This window comes from Schistocerca serialis, chromosome 2 (genome assembly GCF_023864345.2).
Source record: "Schistocerca serialis cubense isolate TAMUIC-IGC-003099 chromosome 2, iqSchSeri2.2, whole genome shotgun sequence".
Classification (NCBI taxonomy): Eukaryota; Metazoa; Arthropoda; class Insecta; order Orthoptera; family Acrididae; genus Schistocerca; species Schistocerca serialis.
The window spans coordinates 55,460,580-55,484,710 of NC_064639.1; the positions used below are offsets into that span (position 1 = coordinate 55,460,580).

The 24,131-nt window shown below is 40.0% G+C and overlaps 1 protein-coding gene across 1 annotated transcript in view; it reads right to left on the reverse strand.

Annotated features, from left to right (window-relative positions):
- The window catches only part of LOC126456756 (putative E3 ubiquitin-protein ligase UNKL), a 264,897-nt gene that overhangs the window by 210,031 nt on the left and 30,735 nt on the right, over positions 1-24,131 (reverse strand). The window contains exons 4-5 of the mRNA XM_050092503.1: positions 15,789-15,888; positions 2,557-2,692 (exon numbers count right to left, since the gene is read on the reverse strand). Coding sequence (XP_049948460.1) covers positions 2,557-2,692; positions 15,789-15,888 — 236 coding nt within the window. The remainder of the gene's footprint in view (positions 1-2,556; positions 2,693-15,788; positions 15,889-24,131) is intronic.

The window sequence follows — 24,131 nt, forward strand, 5'->3', positions numbered from 1 at the left end:
CTGTAGAGTGAAAATTTCATTCTAGATATAATTTGAATTTATTTTTGAAGCTATTACTGCTATCTGTCAGACATTTTATGTCATCTGGTAATTTGTCGAAAATTTTTATAGCAGCGTATTTTACCCCTTTCTGTGCCAAAGATAGGTTGAGTGAAGGATAGTGTAAGTCTTTCTTTTTTCTTGTATTATAATCATAAATGTCACTGTTGTTTTTAAACTGGTCCATGTTGTTGAGAACAAATTTCATTAGTGAGTAAATGTACTGTGAGGCTGTTGTAAGAATTACAAATCTTTTAAAAAGATGCCTACAAGATGTGCGGCTATGAACCGCACACATTATTCTAACCACTTTCTTTTGAGCCGTGAATACTTTTTGTCTAAATGTTGAGTTACCCCAAAGTATTATTCCATATGACATCAGAGAGTGAAAGTATGCAAAGTATGTTAGGTTACTAATTTCTATATCCTCAAAATTGGCAATTATTCTGAATGCAAAAGTTGCTGAACCTAGTGGCTTTAGAAGATCCAAAATATGAATTTTCCAATTAATATTCTCAGCTATATGTACACCCAAAAACTTAGTATGCTCTACCCTGTCTACTGACTTCTGTTAATGTGTTATATTTCTTGAAGGAACTGCACTTTTTGCAGCAGAAAATTGGATGTTCTGTGTTTTCTCAAAGTTTAGAGCAAGCCCATTTGCAGAAACCTCATTAACGACTTTTCCAAAGACCTTATTTGTATCATTTTCAATTGGAGTTTCTTTTACTGGATTAATATTGCATCATCAGCAAACAGTGTCAGTTCAGCTTTCTGTTTCAGACAGGAAGGAAGGTCGTTCACATATATCAAGAACAGAAGGGGATGCATGATTGAACCCTGTGGAACACCTAATGTAACTTCACCTGAGTTAGATTTTTTAAAATCACTTGGCCCAAATAAGGAACCTTTTTTGCTTCCTGTTCTGTAGGTATGACTTACACCACTCGTATGCTATTCCATTTATACCATAGAATTGTATCTGTAACATTATATAATGGTTCACACAAACAAATGCTTTGGACAAGTCAGAGAAAATTCCTATTGGTGACATTTTACTATATAAAGACTCTATTATGTGGACAGTGATATTATATATTGCTATTTCAGTGGAACATCAGTTTTGAAATCCGAACTGTGATTTACTAAGTATCGTGTTACTGTTGATATGGCTAATCACTCTCGAGTACATTACTTTCTCGAAGATTTTTGAAAATGTACGATACTGGCTGATAATTATTGACATCTGTGGTGTCCCCATTTTTGTAGAGAGGCCTGACAATGGCATATTTTAACCTGTCTGGGAAAATACCTTGAGTTAGTGATGCATTTCATATGTGACTCAGAACATCAGCTGTAATTGCTCCACATTGTTTTAATATCTTATTAGAGATGTCATCTACGCCAACAGAACATTTATTTTCCAAAGATTTAATAATTTTACTTATTTCACAAGAATAAAACCTCAAAAATTAGTGTGCATACTATTTTCTGTTGAAAGGATACGAGATTTTCCGTTGTTTTACAGGTAAAATGCCAAAAATGGAAACCATTTGATTAATAGGAAAATTCCAAAGTAGCTCAATGCATAAATGAACAAGCATACATAGTTGAGCATTTTGCTAAAGTTTAGTAAAAAGGTCATTTCTGGAGTTAGTAATATTTTTTAGGTGTGTAGGTTCACTACAGAGTGCATTCTGTCATGGCTGTTATATTTATTTGCAAGAGTTATTCCTTATGGACTTTGTGCAGTGACAGGAATGGTAGTACCGCACTTCATGTCATTGCAAGTGTAGAAACGATACTCCTGCACTGTACGCGGCTCCAAGGAATGTGAATGACTCCAACCTAGTACAGAGCAATAATGTCAATTATACCAAATCTGTTTTTAATACCATTTTCTTTAATTGCTTGAATATGAAGTGCATGTCGGTCTCACATCAAGATGCAAGAAGTCCGACTGCAATTCCGAGTTGTTGGAGTACTGATGTAGTAGATGTTGAAGTCGAATCACGATTTAAGATGACTTCGTCTAGTCAAGAATATCAACTAAACTCTAGCACAATTGTGTGTTTCTACACTCCCGAGACTAGTCTGCTATAAGTGACTGCTTGCTTTTCCTTATTTCACATGTTTCACAGTGGGCTCTCTGCAATAAAGATCAGCATGCAAAAAGTGGTGAAGTCCAACATTTTATAAACTGTGTATCAATAGCCTGCTGCATACTATCTATTCAGTACACAATTTTGAAGCGATATTTACAAGGTCATTTAACATGGTTAATGGATGGACTCAAAAAACGTAGGACAAAAGTTTGTGAATGTTTAAGTTAAGTAACAGGCTACGACTTAAATTATACCTCTGTACATGTAACAAATGAAGAATCTTTATAATACAAGAAAGATGTTAATAATGAGATATATGTGAAACTTAAACAGTCATATATAAGGAATCCAGTACTGGGAAGCCTGGACTTTTAAGTCGACTGCAAATTCATGAACTATAAGTTTGCCTTACCTGTACTTGAATTTTCTTGGGCTGCGCCGTTTATCTCTACTGTTGTGGTACTGGGGACATGCGTAACCTTGTCTACACAGCCGAGGAGGTCTTTTGCACAGTTCGGTCTTGTAATTTGCTAAAACATAACTGGTATCTACAATGAAAATGGCCTCATTAGTACACAAGACTTGCAGAACCACTTTTATTTAATGACACACAAAATAAAAAATAATTATTCTCATCATAAATAGAATGATAAAAAATACTGCTGTTGTCAAAACAAGCATTCAAATTACAATCCAACAACAACAAAAGGAAGTAAGCGAAGCAGCTGAACTATGCGCTGCTGCTCACCTACATTGCGGGGAAGAGTCACATACAGCAGACTTGATAGTACTCCCCCCTCATTCACATTCTTTGCTACTGTACTATATCAAAAGCTATAAAGCATTAGGCCTAGGAAGAAGAAAAAAAAAAAAAAGTGAACCCCACTTGAAACCATTAAATAACATCAAAATGTCCTACTGTGAATGGTGACATTGTCAGAACCCCTTGATCTCACTTAGAGCACCACACAGACCAGTATGTTGCTTCATGAATTCTACTCTCACCATATACAGGGTGGTCCATTGATAGTGACCGGGCCAAATATCTCACAAAATAAGCATCCAATGAAAAAACTACAAAGAAGGAAACTCGTCTAGCTTGAAAGGGGAAGCCAGATGGCACTTTGGTTGGCCAGCTAGAAGGCGCTGCCGTATGTCAAACGGATATCAACTGCATTTTTTAAAAATAGGAAACCCCATTTTTTATTACATATTCATGTAGTACATAAAGAAATACGAATGTTTTAGTTGGACCACTTTTTTTGCTTTGTGATAGATGGCGCTGTAATAGTCACAAACATGTAAGTATGTGGTATCACGTAACATTCCACCAGTGCGGACGGTATTTGCTTTATGATACATTACCTGTGTTAAAATGGACCGTTTACCAATTGCGGAAAAGGTCGATATCGTTTTGATGCATGGCTATTGTGATCAAAATGCCCAATGGGCATGTGCTATGTATGCTGTCGGTATCCTGGACGACATCATCCAAGTGTCCGGACCGTTCGCCTGATAGTTATGTTATTTAAGGAAACAGGAAGTGTTCAGCCTCATGTGAAACGTCAACCACGACCTGCAACAAATGATGATGCCCAAGTAGGTGTTTTAGCTGGTGTCGCGGCTAATCCACTCATTAGTAGCAGACAAATCGCGCGAGAATTGGGAATCTCAAAAATGTCGGTGTTGAGAAAGCTACATCAACATCGGTTGCACCCGGACCATATTTCTATGCACCAGGAATTACATGGTGACGACTTTGAACGTCGTGTACAAGACAAATTACGGGACGATGACAGATTTTTTTGCACATGTTCTATTTAGCGACGAAGGGTCATTCACCAACAGCAGTAGCGTAAACCGGCATAATATGCACTATTGGGCAACAGAAAATCCACGATGGCTGCGACAAGTGGAACATCAGCGACCTTGGCAGGTTAATGTATGGTGCAGCATTATGGGAGGAAGGATAATTGGCCCCCATTTTATCGATGGCAATCTAAATGGTGCAATGTATGCTGATTTCCTACGTAATGTTCTACCGATGTTACTACAAGATGTTTCACTGCAAGACAGAATGGCGATGTACTTCCAACATGATGGATGTCCGGCGAATAGCTCGCGTGTGGTTGAAGCGATATTGAATAGCATTTTTCATGACAGGTGGATTGGTCGTCGAAGCACCATACCATGGCCCGCGCGTTTACTGGATCTGACGTCCCTGAATTTCTTTCTGTGGGGAAAGTTGATGGATATTTAAAATCGTGATCCACCGACAACGCCTGATAATATGCGTCAGCGCATTGTCAATGCATGTGTGAACATTATGGAAGGCGAACTACTCGCTGTTGAGAGGAATGTCGTTACACGTATTGCCAAATGCATTGAATTGACGGACATCATGTTGAGCATTTATTGCATTAATATGGTATTTACAGGTAATCGTGCTGTAATAGCATGTGTTCTCAGAAATGATAAGTTCACAAAGGTACATGTATCACATTGGAACAACCGAAATGAAATGTTCAAACGTACCTGCATTCTGTATTTTAATTTCAAAAACCTACCTGTTGCCAACTGTCTGTGTAAAATTGTGAGCCATATGTTTGTGACTATTACAGCGCCATCTATCACAAAGCGAAAAAGTGGTCCAACTAAAACATTCATATTTCTTTACGTACTACACAAATATGTAATAAAAAATGGGGGTTTCTATTTAAATAAACGCAGTTGATATCTGTTTGACCTATGGCAGCGCCATATAGCAGGCCAACCATAGCGCCATCTGGTTTCCCCCCTTCAAGCTAGACGAGTTTCGTTCTTTGTAGTTTTTTCGTTTGACGCTTATTTCGTGAGATATTTGCATTTAATAAGTTATGTACTGTCAACCTGTTTTAGTGCTTTGAGAATTTCGGAGTAAATTCTAGAACCACTTGGCCTTCCAACGTTTTGAACACCTGATATTTTAGAGGTGAATGGGAGAAACTAATATGCCCTACTGTGCATTGCAGGTCAAAAAGCAGTTATGAGAATAAGATAGACCCGGCGGCCGAACCGCGGCAGACAAGTACCTGCTGTACGGTCCACAGAGTTTCTGTGTACGGGTCGAGAAGAACAAGGAAAGTTTCTGTAGTATTCTGTGCTCTTTAGTGTATGTGTTGACTGTAGAAAGACTAATGAACAATTGAATATAGATTTTTAAGTTCATTCATGTAGTGGACTTGTTTAAGACAAGAGACTCTTGAATTATTTCCAGTCTTGGCTATGAACGAACCAAGACACATGTATGCTTTTTGAATACGTGTAAATGAGTCTAATGTTTAAGGAATAAGTTAGCTTGCAGAAGTTATTGTCTGTGAAAGTTGAAAATATATGTGAGGTGGAAAGCGAAAAGGGACCGCTTGTCGGAAGAGTAAAATTTTAAGAACAAGCACAAACATTCAATAATGTGTAAAATATCGATTTTTTGGTATATAATAGTTGACTTCATTCTGTACATGCTCGTATTGATTTGAAACTTGTTTGAATACAACAAGAGTCAATTATATCATTAAAAGCAACTGATGTCAGTCTTCGGAAAAGGGACCTCTTGTCGTTATGGGGAAATAACATTGGTTTGACAAGAGGTCCCTTTTCTAAATATCGCAGCTATACATGCAGTACTTCAAAAAATAGCATCTCTTAAATTTTAGAAGCATTTTAAGGAGCTCAGAGTAATTTCGTGTAAAAGAAAACCGTTTTGTGATTTCAATAATGTCAAACACCACATGTGGTCCTATTTTTGCGAATGCCTAAAAAAAGAGATGTTGCCAATGTATAGTTGGTAGCCCTTAAAGAACAGCTGACAGCACAAATTTCTAAGTTTAAAGTACGCAATGTGTGAAGATAGAATTGTGAAAGCACTAAACGATATTGGTGTAGGTGGTGATTTATGTGATGAAGATTATGAAGTATTTCAAGATTATTTTTCTGAAAGAATGCCAAGTAGTGACGAATCAAGTGATGAGTCAGTTAACCTAACTGATATTTCTTTATTACAAGACATTCCGAAGTTTAATGAAGCCTTAGGTAAAAACAATAATGTTATTGATAATGTTATTATTGAAATAGAACGAAATGTTAATAGTGATCAAGTTGTAGATGAGAATGGTGGTGCTGAAGACTTTGACCTGGTCGTGACTGATGACTGCATAAATTCAATTGACTCTTTTGATGCTGACAGAGACCATGCTCTCGTTTCAGAGTTTTTAAAAGAGAGTTGCAGGTGCAAAGAAGAATGTTGCAATTACTATTCAGTTGATGAATATTTGGAAATGCGTTGTGAATGTGCTGAGACTGATCATTATGAGAACAAAGTCAACACATTAGCTCAAGTAATTTTAGGCCAATTGTGGTGTGTAACTTCAGATTCTTCTTTGACAGCTCGTAAGCATAAAGTACAAACTGAGAGGAAACAACCATGAAGTAAACACTTAGTAAAAGGTTGGCATGTTTGTAAAAACACTTACATGTTTTCCAACAATATTAAAATTAAAAGACTAAAGCGCCTAACAAAAGTGTATGATGACACAGGATTGATTGTCAAAGCTCATGGTAATGCAAGAAAACTTCCTAAGAATGTGACTTCTTTTTCTGATTCAGAGTTCGTTGTAATGTTTTTTTTTACGCAATTACGCAGAACAACATGCCATAATTTTGCCAGGCAGAAGTAGCACTCAGTATAATGCAAATTTCATACTTCTACCTTCAAGTGATAATAAAGCCAAAATTTTTGAAACTTCCTTTACAAATGATATGCCCGAAAAACCAGTACCAAGTAGAGTGTTCTGTAATATTTGGAAGGAGATATGCCCAGAAATAGTTGTCATGACGTCCAAATCATATCTTTGTGCATTTTGCCAACGGCATTTCACATCAGGAACTGCAATGGCTTCAGTACCTGAAGAAACTAAAATGGAAACTATTGAAAAAAAAAAAATGAGGTCCCATCTACAACTTGTTGCAAAAGAAAGAGAGTTTTATAAGGGAACTATCAAAAAGACTACGGAAAATTTTGGAGATGGTGTTAGAAGTTGTGTACACAACAGTTTTGACATGGCCCAGCAGGTTCACACACCCCGCAACCCGTTGCAGCCTGGACCTATTTATTTCTTGGTACCATTCAGAATAGGAATATTTGAGGTTATGTGTGATAATGTGAACAAACAAGTAAACTGTCTACTACCAGAAAGTGTAGGAACAACACAAGGATCCAACGTTATTGTCAGTCTTTTCCACAACTACTTGGAAAACTACAGTCATGGAGAAGACACTTGGAAAACTACAGTCATGGAGAAGACACAATGTTCATTCATGATGACAATTGTGTAGGTCAGAACAAGAACAATATCTTATTAGGATATCTTGCTTGGAGAATCAGTTTTGTCATTCATGCCAGTACGTCACATGAAATTTTGCATGTGACTAGGCATTTGGACTTTTAAAGAAAAGATGTAGGGTCACCTATATCTCTACCATACAAGAATTCACCGATTGCATTGAGAAATCTACACCTACAACACATGTTAACTCAGCTGTTGCTGTTGGAAATGAAATAGGTGAAGTTGCTGTGATTACATATGACTGGCTAAATTTCTTGAAGGATAGTAATGCTAACAAAGTACCTCACATAACTAAATACAATCACTTTTGAGTTCAACGTTAGCTACAAAGGTAGAGTACATTACAAATTGGACATTGATGGAAATGAATTTGTGTACCGCATCTTCCCCAATGACAATGGACCCATTGAGTTTCCTGCTGCAGTAATTCCTCCAGGGATCACAAAATATCAGGACCTACTGCAAAGAGAACAACAAAGACATTCTGTGTCCCAAAGTACGCTCAGAACGTGAACCAGAAACTCAAGTCTGACACTGAAGATCCTGAAGAAGAACCTGACCAAACAAATATTCCAAAACCAAAGGAGAGGCGAAAATGCTCTTGTTAAAAGTGCCTTTGAGCTCATTCAGACTTTTTTTTATGAACAGAAAATGAAGTCCTTTGGCAACTACAAAATATGGGATCTCACTAATCTATTTTGGATGATTTGTGAATTCCAATTTCTTGTGATTCTAGTCCCATTAATTGCTCCAGAATCAAAACATGATCCAAAAAATGCCATAACAAAGTGTAAAAATATAAATATAGCGCCAATTAAAAAAAAAAAAAAAAAAAAAAAAAAAATAAGCACAGGGAATGATTTATTTCTCTCAACAAGTGGTCAATTTATTTGGTTTCAAATATATTTACTCTCTAATGTGATATAAGTCTGAGGGAGTAATCCGCTTATTGTGAAGTGTTAATTTAAAAATCTCCAATCCACTTCACAAAGGACATTTTAAGTGTAAAATATTACATTTTTTATATATATATATATATATATATATATATATATATATATCATACACACAAAATTCAAGCTTTCGCAACAAACTGTTACCTCATCAGGAAAGAGGGAAGGAGAGGGAAAGACGAAAGAATGTGGGTTTTAAGGGAGAGGGTAAGGAGTCATTCCAATCCCGGGAGCGGAAAGACTTACCTTAGGGGGAAAAAAGGACGGGTATACACTCGCACACACACACACACATATACATCCGCACATATACAGACACAAGCAGACGTCATTTTTTCCCCCTAAGGTAAGTCTTTCCGCTCCCAGGATTGGAATGACTCCTTACCCTCTCCCTTAAAACCCACATCCTTTCGTCTTTCCCTCTCCTTCCCTCTTTCCTGATGAGGCAACAGTTTGTTGCGAAAGCTTGAATTTTGTGTGTATGTTTGTGTGTCTATCGACCTGCCAGCGCTTTCGTTCGGTAAGTCACCTCGTCTTTATAGTTATAATAGAGGGAAACATTCCACGTAGGAAAAATATATCTAAAAACAAAGACGATGTGACTTACCAAACGAAAGTGCTGGCAGGTCGACAGACACACAAACGAAATATACATATACGAAATTATATATATATATATAGAGGGAAACACTCCACGTGGGAAAAATATATCTAAAAACACAGATGATGTGACTTACTGAATGAAAGTGCTGGCGGGTCGATAGACACACAAATAAACACAAACATACACATGAAATTCAAGCTTTCGCAACAAACTGTTGCCTCATCAGGAAAGAGGGAAGGAGAGGGAAAGACGAAAGGATGTGGGTTTCAAGGGAGAGGGTAAGGAGTCATTCCAATCCCGGGAGCGGAAAGACTTACCTTGGGGAGAAGGAAGGGGTATACACTCGCGCACACACACACATATCCATCCGCACATACACAGACACAAGCAGACATTTGTAAAGGCAAAGAGTTTGGGCAGAGATGTCAGTCGAGGCGGAAGTACAGAGGCAAAGATGTTGTTGAAAGACAGGTGAGGTATGAGAGGTGGCAAATTGAAATTAGCGGAGACTGAGGCCTGGCGGGTAACGAGAAGAGAGGATATACTGAAGGGCAAGTTCCCATCTCCGGAGTTCTGACAGGTTGGTGTTAGTGGGAAGTATCCAGATAACCCGGACGGTGGAACACTGTGCCAAGATGTGCTGTCCGTGCACCAAGGCATGTTTAGCCACAGGGTGATCCTCATTACCAACAAACACTGTCTGCCTGTGTCCTTTCATGCGAATGGACAGTTTGTTGCTGGTCATTCCCACATAGAAAGCTTCACAGTGTAGGCAGGTCAGTTGGTAAATCACGTGGGTGCTTTCACACGTGGCTCTGCCTTTGCTCGTGTACACCTTCCGGGTTACAGGACTGGAGTAGGTGGTGGTGGGAAGGTGCATGGGACAGCTTTTACACCGGGGGCGGTTACAAGGGTAGGAGCCGGAGGGTAGGGAAGGTGGATTGGGGATTTCATAGGGATGAACTAAGAGGTTACGAAGGTTAGGTGGACGGCAGAAAGACACTCTTGGTGGAGTGGGGAGGATTTCATGAAGGCTGGATCTCATTTCAGGGCAGGATTTGAGGAAGTCGTATCCCTGCTGGAGAGCCACATTCAGAGTCTGATCCAGTCCCGGAAAGTATCCTGTCACAAGTGGGGCACTTTTGGGGTTCTTCTGTGGGAGGTTCTGGGTTTGAGGAGATGAGGAAGTGGCTCTGGTTATTTGCTTCTGTACCAGGTCGGGAGGGTAGTTGCGGGATACGAAAGCTGTTTTCAGGTTGTTGGTGTAATGGTTCAGGTATTCCGGACTGGAGCAGATTCGTTTGCCACGAAGACCTAGGCTGTAGGGAAAGGACCGTTTGATGTGGAATGGGTGGCAGCTGTCATAATGGAGGTACTGTTGCTTGTTGGTGGGTTTGATGTGGACGGACGTGTTAAGCTGGCCATTGGACAGGTGGAGGTCAACGTCAAGGAAAGTGGCATGGGATTTGGAGTAGGACCAGGTGAATCTGATGGAACCAAAGGAGTTGAGGTTGGAGAGGAAATTCTGGAGTTCTTCTTCACTGTGAGTCCAGATCATGAAGATGTCATCAATAAATCTGTACCAAACTTTGGGTTGAAACCACCTTCCCTACCCTCTGGCTCCTACCCTTGTAACCGCCCCCGGTGTAAAACCTGTCCCATGCACCCTCCCACCACCACCTACTCCAGTCCTGTAACCCGGAAGGTGTACACGAGCAAAGGCAGAGCCATGTGTGAAAGCACCCACGTGATTTACCAACTGACCTGCCTACACTGTGAAGCTTTCTATGTGGGAATGACCAGCAACAAACTGTCCATTCGCATGAATGGACACAGGCAGACAGTGTTTGTTGGTAATGAGGATCACCCTGTGGCTAAACATGCCTTGGTGCACGGCCAGCACATCTTGGCACAGTGTTCCACCGTCCGGGTTATCTGGATACTTCCCACCAACACCAACCTGTCAGAACTCCGGAGATGGGAACTTGCCCTTCAGTATATCCTCTCTTCTCGTTACCCGCCAGGCCTCAGTCTCCGCTAATTTCAATTTGCCACCGCTCATACCTCACCTGTCTTTCAACAACATCTTTGCCTCTGTACTTCCGCCTCGACTGACATCTCTGCCCAAACTCTTTGCCTTTACAAATGTCTGCTTGTGTCCGTGTATGTGCGGATGGAAATGTGTCTGTGTGTGTGCGAGTGTATACCGCTTCTTTCCCCCTAAGGTAAGTCTCTCCGCTCCCGGGATTGGAATGACTCCTTACCCTCTCCCTTGAAACCCACATCCTTTCGTCTTTCCCTCTCCTTCCCTCTTTCCTGATGAGGCAACAGTTTGTTGAGAAAGCTTGAATTTCATGTGTATGTTTGTGTGTCTATCGGCCTGCCAGCACTTTCGTTCGGTAAATCACATCATCTGTGTTTTTATTTATATATATAAATTTGAGGAAGTTATGGCAGGTTGAAGATATATATATATATATTTTGTCTGCTTGTGTCTGTATGTGTGGATGGATATGTGCTAGTGTATACCTGTCCCTTTTTCCCCCTAAGGTAAGTCTTTCCGCTCCCGGGATTGGAATGACTCCTTACCCTCTCCCTTAAAACCCACTTCCTTTCGTCTTCCCCTCTCCTTCCCTCTTTCCTGATGAGGCAACAGTTTGTTGCGAAAGCTTGAATTTTGTGTGTATGTTTGTGTATCTATCGACCTGCCAGCGCTTTTGTTCGGTAAGTCACCTCATCTTTGTGTATATATATATACACAACCTGCCATAACTTCCTCAAATTTAGAGATAGAAATAATTTATTTTTACAGGTTGTTCAGAATTTAATGCTGAATGTAAAAACAACAAAAACTCAAATTCCTAAATTTTCAACAAGAGGTCCCTTTTTGCTTTCCGCCTCACATATAGTGATTGAACTGAAAAGTATTTTATGAGTACCAAAATTATTTCAAGGATAGAGAAGTATTTTAATAAACTCCTTTAACCAGCTACAGTCTTCAGACAAGAAGCTTTTGGGAGATCAATGTAGCTGATTAGCCAGAGAAGAGAATCGGCTACACACAACATGCAAGTTAACTGAATTGAGAGGCGTGTGAGCCTTGCAACCCAATAGCACACTGTCTCTTGTCCTCCGAAAAACGTTAGAACGTGGAGACCTAAGTGACAGGACCCGAAGAAAAAAGGCATTTCAAGACAGAAACGAGAAGAAGATATTAGGTGTTGTCATAGTAACTAGACCTAACAAGATACGAGAACTGTTTCCAGTAATTGTACAGAGTCCAATAAACCCATGGAAGAAAGTTACGAGTGCAACGCAGTAAAAGACGTGAAAAAGTAATAGTGGATAGGGGATTGGGGTGTGTGTGTGTGTGTGTGTGTGTGTGTGTGGGGGGGGGGGGGGGGGGGGGGTAGGGAATGGAGAGAAGACCTCAAGTTTTCGACTAAGAAGATCAGGTGTGGCGACTAACCAGCCACCGACACTGCCAGCACCAATGCTGTCCACTGGCACTGATTACACATCCGCTCACCAAAGCAGCTAGAACTCTATGCTGGATGAGTGAAAAACAATAATTGCTTGGTAAAGTTGAAGGAACTGTTGAATGATAAGCTGTTAGTGTAGTTATTGTACTCAGTGGTGTGTTTTCTTTTAGATGATTACCAGGTCTAAATTCAATAAAGTTACACATCAAGAGCAGTAACTACCAGAACCAGCCATGGCTACAACAGTGAATAAGGAAACACCAGACTGGTCTGAAGTAGCAAATTTAATCAAAGAACTATGTCTAAAGTTAGACTCAGTAAGAACGGAGTCAAATGCTCAAATTACTACTCTAAGTAAAAATTTAAATTCTCAAAATGCTTCCCTGAGAGATGAACTGAGTGCGAATTTAGGTGAAAAACTAGAAGCACGAAGTGTAACTTTCAGTGAATGGCTAGATGCAGAGAATGCTAATTTAAGTAGAGAAATAGACACAGTGAATATTCAAGTACATAATAAATTGGACATTCAGAATAAGACTTTAGGATTGTTAAGTGCAAAAGTAGATGAACAAAGTAAGGAATTTAACCAGTTGCGAGAAGGTATAGGAAATTTGAAGACTGAATTTGATATTTTAACCACTAAAGTGGAAAATTTTAAGATAGATTTGAAAGGTGAATTAAATAGTTCTTTGGATACTCACGTTAATCAACTATTTACTGAATTCAACCAGAGACAGGATGAGCAACTTCAAAATTTAACTATAAAATTAACAATTTGACATGTAGAAACAGAACTTGTCGAAAAATTAGGATAATTTCAAAGTGTATGCAATGTTACGTTCGATGTTCTAAAACATGGATTACACACCTTAAAGTAGAGTGTTCAGAAACAGGACAAGTTATTGCCAATAGTTCAATCGCAAATTACAGATGTCAGTACACGAGTAAATAATGTGGGACGAAGTTTTAAAGGAAAAATAACCAACTTTGACATTATAAATGTAAGTAGTTTGGTGGAACCATTTGAACTAATTAAAGATCGAGAAGTTACCGAGACTATAATCTCCGGAAACATCTCAACGGTTGCTTTTTCCGAACTTAATGATGCATGCAAGGTTATGGACGACTTTTGCGAAGAATTCAAGCTTATCCATGACAAAGTAGAAAATAGAATAACTTTACATAATGTGTTTCTTAGTAAAGTGATAATTGTTTTGTTGTGGGGAGGCTTTCTCACAAAATATAACGAGAAGTATTGGTCCATAAGTAATTGAGTGAGGTTAATGTCAGATCCATGGGATCTGGGCGGAGTCACATTTGTCTCCCAAGGACGTTAACGTTCTGTGTTATCGGGAAGAGTGACGACCGTCAGATCCCCAGTTGTTTTCGGTGTTTCTTCTGTACTATTTTTCCTGCAACCAAATTCCCTTCAAATCTTAAACTATTCTGTAATCTGTTCTTGAATTCTTAAAATATCCTATAATTTTAGTATGTAGGAAACCAGACATGACAAGATTGAGACCAATTTAAGAGAATCATGGATGAACAGTGACTTGAAGTGAAACAAACAGAATGTTATATTAGTGGAAAGTATAATATGACGGTACTATTTAAACCATGTGATGTCGAGACGAGTTAAACTGAACAGAGAATTTTATATGTGTATAAAAGTATAGTATAAACCGAATGACTAAACAACTATGTTATCGTAGTGTATAATTTTCTATTTTCATAGAACATTCTATACCTTTTATGAGACATGAAGTGGATGGGAGGGTTTCCATTAGTTTTGCAAGGGGTGGGTAGTGCAAGTACAAGCTTGACTAACACTACATGCACACCACACCTTTCAGACAACCTTCACAGACAAGTGTGACTGATTCTTCACCATTTGCTGTTCCATAGGGGTTGCTAAGATTTTTCTTCGGGGACTTCAAAGGTGAAGGTCAGAATATCCGTTCTGTAAGAGACGTTTAACATCATACCTCCTCCGGCTTCTCACTCAAGTACCGGCAAAGTAAGGATCCTGGGGAAGGGCGGTGGGAAGCGTTTCCTGTCTTTGGGAGCCATCTTCTTTCTCTTCTTCGATCTCGGCAACCATTTCTACTTTTTCCTTTCTCACTTCTCATCTGAGTACCAGTCTATCTTTTCCTCTTTCCATATGCATATACTTCTATCGCTGAACTCCTTATTTTCCGTGGTTTCCAATAACCTTCAACTTATTTCATATAAGTAGGCCAAAGAATCGGGCTACACAAACACACTTCCACATACACACACCATAACATGAAGACGCAAACAATGAAAGTACAGATTAAAAGCATGTGAGAAGTGTAAAGTGTTGTAGGGGGAAAGAATGTGCACATACAGAAATATGCACTTATGGTTGATTATTGTGACGGTTCTACATCACCTTGTTACTGTCACGGTCGCCACGTTCTAACGTTTTTCGGAGGACAAGAGACAGTGTGCTATTGGGTTGCAAGGCTCACACGCATCTCAAATCAGTTAACTTGCATGTTGTGTGTAGCCGATCCTCTTCTCTGGGTAATCAGCTACATTGATCTCCCAAAAGCTTCTTGTCTGAAGACTGTAGCTGGTTAAAGGAGTTTATTAAAATACTTCTCTATCCTTAAAATAATTTTGGTACTCATAAAATACTTTTCAGTTCAATCACTATATATTTTCAACTTTCACAGACAATAAGTTCTGCAAGCTAACTTATCCCTTAAACAATACTCATTTACACATGTGTCTTGCTTCGTTTATAGCCAAGACTTGAAGTAATTCAAAAGTCTCTATTCTCAAACGAGTCTAATACATGAATGAACATAGAAATCTATATTCAATTGTTCGTTAGTCTTTTTACAATCAACACATACACTAAAAAGATCACGGAACACTACAGAAACTTTCCTTGTTCTTCACGACCCATACACAGAAACTCTGGGGACTGTACAGCAGGTACTTGTCTGCCGCTGTTTGGCCGCCGGGTCCATCTTTTTCTCGTAACTGCTTTTTGACCTGCACATACAAATAGGCAATGCACAGCAGGGCATATTAGTTTCTCCCATTCACCTCTAAAATATCGGGTGTTCAAAACAGTGGAAGGCCGAGTGGTTCTAGGATTTACTCCGAAATTCTCTAAGCACTACACTGTATTTCCATCTTCCCCCTGTGAGCATAATATGTGAGTACTGTACTACGATAGGTCATATAGTTACCTTGCCACTTAGGGTCTTCATTCATTAAATTTCGTTCCTTATCCAGTGCATTTGGTCCATTACTTATGACACTTGGATCTGATTCAGGATGTTCTAGCAACTGTAAAAACATAACACGAGATACATATATGAAGATGCATAAATACAAATTATCCATCATTGCTTTATTATTGCCTCATTTGCATCAATACAAACATCATGCAATGAGCAAGATGTGTTTTACATTCTGCGGAGATAAGGAAAACAAGAAACGCTTGTGAGGACAGCATCAGATAAGTCAGCAATTACACTCAGCACGATAAAAAAGATATCTATTTGCCTGCATTTACAAGGAATAAAACTACAACAGATAACCAAAAGAATTACTTCTCAAACAACCTTCAATAAATACCGGTTGATCAAAAAGTCAGTATAAATTTGAAAACTGAATAAATCACGGAATAATATAGATAGAGAGGTACAAATTGACACACATGCTTGGAATGACATGGGGTTTTATTAGAACCAAAAAAAATGCAAAAGTTCAAAAAGTGTCCGACAGATGGTGCTTCATCTGAACAGAATAGCAATAATTGGCATAACAATGTAACACAAAGCAAAGATGATGTTCTTTATAGGAAATGCTATGTCCACCATCATTCCTCAACAATAGCTGTAGTCGAGGAATAATGTTGCGAACAGCACTGTAAAGCATGTCTGGAGTTATGGTGAGGCATTGGCGTCGGATGTTGTCTTTCAGCATCCCTAGAGATGTCTGTCGATCACGATACACTTGCGACTTCAGGTAACCCCAAAGCCAAATAATCGCATGAACTGAGGTCTGGGGACCTGGGAGACCAAGCATGATGAAAGTGGCGGCTGAGCACACAATCATCACCAAACGACGCGCCATCTGTTGGACATTTTGTGAACTTTGGTTTTTCGGTTCTAATAAAACCCCATGTCATTCCAAGCACGTGTGTCAATTTTTACCCCTCTATCTACATTATTCCGTGGTTTATTAAGTTATCAAATTTATACTGACTTTTTGTTCTTCCAGTACATGTAATTTTTTACTTTGAATATTCACACTTAATCTCTCAGAAAAAGTCTACACTGTCAGAAATGTACATGGCAAGTTCCATGCCATTTCAATAATTTAGACACAGCTTCACTTCACTTGTGGAAATTTCATATTTCGTGTACTTGTAGTAACAATAGGACATTAAGTTAATATACCTCATCAACGACTGTTAAGTTAACTGTAACTCCGCTGTAATAAATTGTAAGATTTTCTATATACTAAAAAATAAATGGAATTTTATATTACAGTTTCCAGAAGCCAGTCCTACGAAACCTGACATGAAAGAACAGCAGCATTTGGTTTAGAGTACTTCACATGTGGCATCTTGCTGCTCACACAAGACAATGTTTTAGATATGTTAATACAAATAGACGAAAATATTGCTACAAAAAATTGGATTACTTTTATACACACTGCCTCAACAGAATAGAATTCCAAATCTATAGTACCTCAATCAAATGTTAATTATCAATATGTATGATGATAACATACGAATTTTTAATTTTGGCAATATCATGGTACATTCATTTCTTTAAGTTTCTAGTATTACCACTTCGAATTAGCACGTACGTACGCGCGCGCGCGCACACACGCACACGCACACGCACACACACACACACACACACACACACACACACACACACACACACACGCGCACACACACACACACACACACACTGCCAGTACAAAGTAGTCGGCAATGACAACACAGCTGTGCACTTTTTTGTGTGTGTGCTGTAATATTAAGTCCTGAAGAAGGCTATAACCCAAAAGCATGTTTTCAATCACATTTATATGGCTATTGAGCACTCAACATCTCTACTATAGTCAGTTATTACCTTCATTCATTTGATTATTTATATTCCACCAAGTATTTCAGGAAACTTGGAATACATCTACATGTACATGTACCTGGGTAGGTACAGGGGGCAGGCGGTGGCGGGTGGAGGGAAGGGGGTTGTCTGTGTTCAACCCCTGGGAACACTGTAGAGGGTGGAGGTGAAGATATGTACAAATTTCTAAATGCATTTCAATTCAGAAATCCACCACCGGACACTTGTCAGGGGTAGCACTAATTGGAGACAAAAAGAACTCGACATCTTCAACTTTTGTAGTCCTGTCTTCCTCAGTTGCGTGTAATATTACGGTATATTGATAATTTTTACTTATGGACCGTCTGACAGCTACTGAATAAAACACAATTTTAGTGCCATACGCGTTTCGCCTCTATTTTCTGCAAGGCATCATCAGTGGCAGGTTGCGCGGACAATTTCTTACAGATTACGCTCCTGTTACATTTTTGGTGTTGTTGTTCTTCTTATGAATGCCAATTTGTGGTTTTTTCCACACTCCACAGCACTATGAACAGAACGCTTGTTTCAATGCAATGTTTCAGTTTCTGTTCCCAACGGCCATTATCGACAGGACTGTACGGTCAGCTGCAGATGTTCCTCACAGAAGACACAATGATAATTGTATGAAATGTCTCGCGGTTTGAGCATTTGACAAGACGACATCATCTGGTGCAATTTGCATCACACACTCATTACACTAATTGGTCTCTAGTTGAAGTGGACGTTAAGTTTTCGCCCAATCGGAGATTGAGTGATGGTACTGCCCACCGACTCTCAGCCACGTACAACTGAGAACTTCCAGTAGGTGGCATTTATAATCCGTATTCAGGTGCCGAGTCATATGGCTGTGACCAGTTAAGAAATGGGCTGAACTGAGGGACACATCGAGAGCTCTGAGAAATTGCTGTTCACTGAAAGGCTCATTACATGGCTCCGGCAGTTTACAGTGAGAGATAGGCAATTATCTTTTGCTTATGTGCCTGAAATGTATTGCGCAAGTACAGGTGAATCGGTAGACACACGACCATGGAGGGTTGTCAGTCACTGGCAGCCTAGAAGACTGTGCAATTTTGCCCGTAACTGAGAGGTAAATCGACATATTCGCAGTGATACCAGCATTTGTTCTTCTTCTGCTCAGTTAAAAAACAGTATATTACATACAGTCTTGAAAGGTTCTCAGACAGGCCATCAAAGGTTGTCTCTCATATCCGACAGACAACACTTTGACAATTCCAGATTGTCACTGCAATTTCTCCAGAAGAGGGGGGGGGGGGGGGGGGGGGGGGGGGGGGGGGGGGGGAGAGAGAGAGAGAGAGAGAGAGAGAGAGAGAGAGAGAGAGAGAGAGAGAGAGAGAGAGAGAGAGAACAGTAGTCGAAACCTTGGCGGAAAATGTAATTCAGCTGACCCAGTCCTGGATGGTACTGAGTGTTGAGGGAAATGCTCCTCTGTCGCCAGATGGTGAAATTATGGGAGGTGGTGGGAGACTGGAAAGATACGGCATGGGAGATTTGTTTTTGTGCAAGGTTGGGAGGATAATTGCGGTTTGTTCAGGGTTCAGTGAGACCCTTGGTATATTTCAAGAAGAACTGCTCATCACTGCAGATGCGATGCACAGTTGGCTAGGTTGTATGAAAGGGACTTCTTGGTACGAAACAGTTAGCAGCCGTCTAAGTTGAGGTACTGATGGAGGTTAGTAGGTTTGATATGGAGAGAGGTACTGATGTAGCCATCTTCGAGGTGGAGGTCAACGTCTAGGAAGGTGGCATGTGAAGCAAATGGGGCAGAAGCAGTTCAGGCTCTGGAGGAACATGGATAGTGTGTCCTCACCCTCTATCCAGATTGCAAAGATGTTATCACTGAACCTGAACCAAGTGATGGGTTTAGGATTCTGGGTGTTTAGGAAGAATTCCTTTAGATAGCCCATGAATAAGGTGGCATAGAATGGCACCATGCGGGTGCCCATAGCCATAACCCGGATTTGTTTGTAGATAATGCCTTCAGGGGAGAAGTACAAAGGTTGACTGAAAAGTAATGCCTCCATCTTCGTAACTCTTCAACAGCTGGCAGCATAGGTATGCAGCAGGTACTGGCTTGTTCCGTAGCCTCTTCTCTACAGCTCCAGTTGGCAGGAAGCCTTAGCATTGAACAGTTGTGTTGTTACAGACGGTCGGTCAATGCGATTTAAGCAACGTGCAGTCATTGAATTCTTGACAGCACAAGGTGTCACCCCAATGGAGATTCATCAGAGAACGAAAGCAGTTTATGGTGATTGTGCTGATGTGAGTACTGCACGTCGTCTGGCGAGTATGCTTAAAGATGGTGAGGCAGGAACATCTGACCTGCGTCAAAAACAAAGAGTTGGACATCCTGTGACAGCAACCACCCAGTTTCACAAGCAAAATGTTTACGGATTGATTCAGGACAATCGTCGTATCACTCAGAGAGAAACTGCAAGCACAATCAGCATTTCACAAAAATGTGGGGGTCACATTATTGCTTTGCTTGGCTATCGGAAGATCTGTGCGCGATTGGTATCCCAGACGTCGACTCCTGAATTGAAAGCACACAGGCTTGAAATTTGCTAGGAACTCCTCTCGCATTACGAGAATGAAGGTGATGCCTTTCTCCATTCAACTGTGACAGATGAAACGTGGGTACACCATTACGACTCCGAGACGAAACGTCAGTCTATGGAATATTGAGGGTTGAATAACATTTAGGCATTTTTTTGTTCTACAGATTTTTATTTGTATGAACTAGTTTTCGGCTTATTAGGCCATCTTCTGATAACTACTGGCTATAGTTTACAAGGAGCTTGTGTTCTTACAAATCAAACATTCTAGATTAAGATACAACACACTTACATACGATCTTTAGTTGTGGTATTGTCTATGGAATTTTCAAACGGATCTTTGATTTTTCGTTCTGTAAAACTGTTCTTTAATATAATAAATTACATTTTATGGTTTGTCAGTACCATGTATGACAACAATTAGAATTATTTAGAATACACATTATTACAAAATTACAATTTTTTGGTATTTGTTGTGAACAGTTGCACTGGACACTAATTGTTGGTTGTACAACAGCGATCTTTTCTTTGGGGGTTACATTTTGTTATTAGAAAAATTGTGCATTACTATATACCAAATATTAACATTGTTATAGTTGAGTTACAGTTAGGAATGTAATACATAATGGTTGTTACATTATACTGGGGTGTGAATTTGTTTACTACTGGGACGCTTTGTGGTTAGTAGCAGGTCTACTTTATTGTATAAAGTTTAAGAGTGGTGATTAGTTCAGTTGCAATTAGTCATTTAGAACCAGCTGGGGATTTAGGGCTAAGTGTGTGTTAATTTCAAGTGCTTCTAGTAGGCAGAGATTTCTGCCTTTGTTGGCTATATGTAGCACTTCTGTGTGTGTTAGATATTTGTGTCCTCCTTTGAGGACATGTTCAGCAAAGGTGGTGTCTGATTTATTTAATCTCCAGCTGAGTTCATGTTCAGTCAGCCTCGTTGATATGGCCCAGCCCGTTTGACCAATGCACAGTTTCTTGTAGTCAGAGCAGGTTATTTTGTAGACCCCATTGTTGCCTAGTTTATCAGTTTTGTCCTTGCTATTGAATAGGAGATCAGCTGTAGTGCCTCTTACATAAAATGATGTTTTATAGTTTTGGGATTTCAGTGTTTTAGTTTGTCTGATAGTTTACCTAGATATGGAATAGTACACCAGTTGATTTTTGGTGTGGTTATTATTGCAGATGGGGCATAAATGTAGAGCAAGAGCTTCCTTCTTTGTTTCTTGTGCAGGATTTTGTCAACTAATTCAGGGTTATAGATATTGTTATATGCTATAGATTTAATGGTGTCTACTTCTGTTTGGAAATTCTGTTTTGACGTAGGTATGGATGTGAGGCCATGTACCATGGAGTGGAAAGCTGCATGTTTGTGTGTTACTGGGTGTTGTGAACTGTGTCTGTTGTTGTGGGTTTTCTGTAAATTTTGAAAGTATGTGTATTTGTGGTGATATCTATTTTAAGGTCTAAAAAGTTTATGGATTTTTCACCTAGCTCCATTGTGAATTGTATGTTTTTGTGTTGTGAATTTAATTGTTCTAGGAATGTGTTCAGTTGTCTGTTGGTACCTGTCCACATACACAGTACATCATCTACATATCTATGGAATATCGTCACAAAGACTCGCCCCAGAAAAAGAAATTCGAGACGCAGCCCTAAGCTGGAAAAGTCATCGCCACTGTGTTCTGGGATGCAGATGGTGTTATCCATGTCGATTTCCTCGTTGGTGGAACAACAATAAATTTACAGCGTTACATCACAATGCTGCGAACTCTGAAATGACGGCTAACAAGGGTCCAAAAGGAAAAGGGAAATGGAAATGTTTTCCTGCAGCATGACAATGCCAAACCACACACTTCACGTGCCACCACTGCAGAACACTTCAGAGACTGAATCTCACCACCCTACAGCATCCTCCATACAGTCCAGATTCAGCACCGTTTGACTTCCATCTGTTCCCGATAATGAAAGACGATCTGCAGAGACATCATCATACTTCTGATGAAGACGTTGAGAGAACTGCGAGACTGTGGTTGTTGAAACAGGGTGTTGACTTCTTCCGTGACGGCTTCACAAAACTTGTTCATCGTTGGCAGAAATGTATCCAACTGGCAGGTGATTATGTGGAAAAATGAATATTGGCATTTAAAGATCACATTCTAAGGATTATTTCTGTGTTTGATTTATTAAAACATTCCCATCCAAACCCAATTAACTTTTGATTCAACTCTTGTAATTGTGGGCGACTAGGAAGGAGGTGGTCAGTTTGGAATCCATTGGGCATTGGGAGGCGCAGTGTTCAATAGTAGTAAGGCCGTGGGCATTAGGGATGTTAGTGTAAAGGGAGGTGGCATCAATAGTGACAAGTAGGGCAGCGTGAGGTAAACGGAGATGAACTGTGGAGAGTCAGTGGAGGAAATGTTTGATATTTTTTTTATATAGGAGGGTAGGATCCAGGTAACAGATTGAAGGTGTTGGTTGGTCTACAAGAGACCAGATTCTCTCAGTGGAAGGACTGTAACCAGCCATAATGGGGTGTCCTGGGTGGTTGGATTTATGCAATTTAGGAAGCATGTAAAAAGTAGGAATGCAGGGATTGGTAGGGGTGAGCAGTGAAATGGACTCTGGGGAGAGGTTCTGGGATGGGCCTAAGGATTGAGGAATGACTGGAGATCCTACTGGATTTCTGGAATGGGGTCACTGTGGCAAGGTTTGTAGGTGGCTGGCGGAGTCCTTCTTCCAGGTAATCCTTGCAGTTCAAAACAACAGTGGAAGAGCCTTTGTCCGCAGGTAGGATTATAAGGTCAGAATCAGTTTTTAGATGGTAGGCTACAGCTCTTTATGAGGATGTAAGGTTAGTTTGCTTGTTGAGGGATTTGGGGAATATTTGTGAGGCAAGGTTTAAGGTTAAAAATTCTGGAAAGTTAACAGGGGGTGATTTTGGAGCAGTGGGGGTGGATCATGACTGGATGGAGGAGTGAAGTGAGTCATGCAGGGTTCAACAATAATTTTTGGTGGAGTCCGATTGGTAAGGTTGTTGGTGAAAAAGTGTTTCTACTGTAGGGACCGGGATAAGGAAAGAAGGTTTTTAACAAGTCATGCACATTTGAATTTGGGAGTGGGGCAAACAATAAGGCCTTTGAAAAGGGTTGGTATTTCTATGGGGCTAAGGCATCTGGAGGAAAGGGTCATGACTGTGTTTCAAGTCTGTTTAGGTTCTGGATTCTGTACGATGGTGGGAGGGAGTTTGGAGGGTGGGGTAAATGTAGTAGGTCTGTGAGAGTAGTTTTGTCAGCTATGAGGGACATGGGGAAGATCTGGAGGTTGTTATAGAGGTAGTGGACAGTTGTACTCCAAAGCAAAAGCAGGAAGTGAGCAGGGTAGAGTGTTTTTTGAGGTGGTGTGAATGTTGCTCTAGTTCCTGCAGGGGAAGAGTTTTAGCGAGTTTTTGCATTCTGCTATCATCGTGTGTTGTGTTATGCTGCTTGGAGAGTGGCTTCAGCTGCCAGAGATTGCAATCATGTACATCCATACTCCGCAAGCCACCTGACGGTGTGTAGCAGAGGGTACCTTGAGTACCTCTATCGGTTCTCCCTTCTATTCCAGTCTCGTATTGTTCGTGGAAGGAAGGATTGTCGGTATGCTTCTGTGTGGGCTCTAATCTATCTGATTTTATCCTCATGGTCTCTTTGCGTGATATACGTAGGATGGAGCAATATACTGCTTGACTCTTCGGTGAAGGTATGTTCTTGAAACTTCAACAAAAGCCCGTACCGAGCTACTGAGCGTCTCTCCTGTAGAGTCTTCCACTGGGATTTATCTATCATCTCCGTAATGCTTTTGCGAT